This window comes from Cyprinodon variegatus, unplaced genomic scaffold, assembly GCF_000732505.1.
Source record: "Cyprinodon variegatus isolate N-32 unplaced genomic scaffold, C_variegatus-1.0 Scaffold81, whole genome shotgun sequence".
Taxonomy (NCBI): Eukaryota; Metazoa; Chordata; class Actinopteri; order Cyprinodontiformes; family Cyprinodontidae; genus Cyprinodon; species Cyprinodon variegatus.
In genome coordinates, this window is record NW_015150534.1 from 1644299 (window position 1) to 1645449 (window position 1151).

Below are 1151 nucleotides of genomic sequence, written 5' to 3' on the forward strand. Positions count from 1 at the left end.
CATTGACTCTCTAACCTTTGCCTAATGCCCTACAGGTCTTGGCGATGGGGGGGTCCAAGAGTAAGCCTAAAGATGTTGGCCAGCGAACCCGCAGCCTGGACAGTAACAACAGCTCGGGTGGAGGGGCTGGCGGTCACCACCACGGCTCCGCTCAACAGTCGGCGACACCCAACCGAAGCCCGACTGTGGACACAGGACTCAGTAATAATCAGTCACTGACCAATAACGCTGAACTCACTCTTTTTGGAGGCGTGGACAATAACAGCGTTTCTTCCTCTAACAGATTAACTCTGGCGGGTGAGACGTCTCAACCTTTTCTGTTTATATAATTATCATTTAGCAGCTCATTAAAGCTCGTTTCTCTCTTTCCACACAAGGTGTGACGGCATTTGTGGCCTTATACGACTACGAGTCTCGAACAGAGACGGATCTGTCTTTCAAGAAGGGGGAGCGTCTACAGATCCTAAATAACACGTAAGATGACCAAAGGAAACATTAACAAATCAGATTTTGGACATTCTTTAGCTTTTTTTTCCTGCCCAAAATGTCTCCATCAGGATCATATTCATCAGCACAAAGCTTGGAGTCAAATAGTTCCTAAATATTCAGTCAACCTACAGTAGGCGTTAATTCAAAATAGCCGAATAGCAGCCAACTTCCAGCCACTGAAGTATGACGGAGTATTAGGGCAAAACTGGAGATTATTTTCTTCTCTTTCGAGAATAAAGTCATAAAATTTTGAGAATAAAGTTGTAATATTACAAGAAAAATGTCACAGTGAGAATAGTCATACAATAACGAGAATAAAATCGTAATATTAAGAGAATAAAGTCCTAAAATTATGAGAAACAAGTTGTGTTTTATGAAAACTCTTCCAAGAAGCACTTTCTTTAATAAAATGAGGAATGTGGAGCATCATGTGAAGTTATACATTAGCATTAGTTTGACAAATCAGGAAATCTTTTAGCACTAGCATCAAAAGTAGACTCAGATTTCTGATTGGTGAAGCTGGTTGGTCGTTATCTACGGGAGAGGATTAGGGCCAGTGGAAAAAAAAAAAAAAAGTTAACAGATTTTTAAATTTTATTTCAGTTTAGTATGGGAAAAAAGTCAGAATTCTGACTTTTTTCTCAGAATTCTGACTTTAATCT

General features: G+C 39.9%; 1 protein-coding gene across 1 annotated transcript in view; it reads left to right on the forward strand.

Annotated features, from left to right (window-relative positions):
* The window catches only part of LOC107083711 (proto-oncogene tyrosine-protein kinase Src-like), a gene marked incomplete at its 3' end in the record, with an annotated part of 66929 nt that overhangs the window by 44302 nt on the left and 21476 nt on the right, over positions 1–1151 (forward strand). The window contains exons 2-3 of the mRNA XM_015373132.1: positions 36–297; positions 378–474. Of these exons, the coding sequence (XP_015228618.1) occupies positions 45–297; positions 378–474 (350 nt within the window). The remainder of the gene's footprint in view (positions 1–35; positions 298–377; positions 475–1151) is intronic.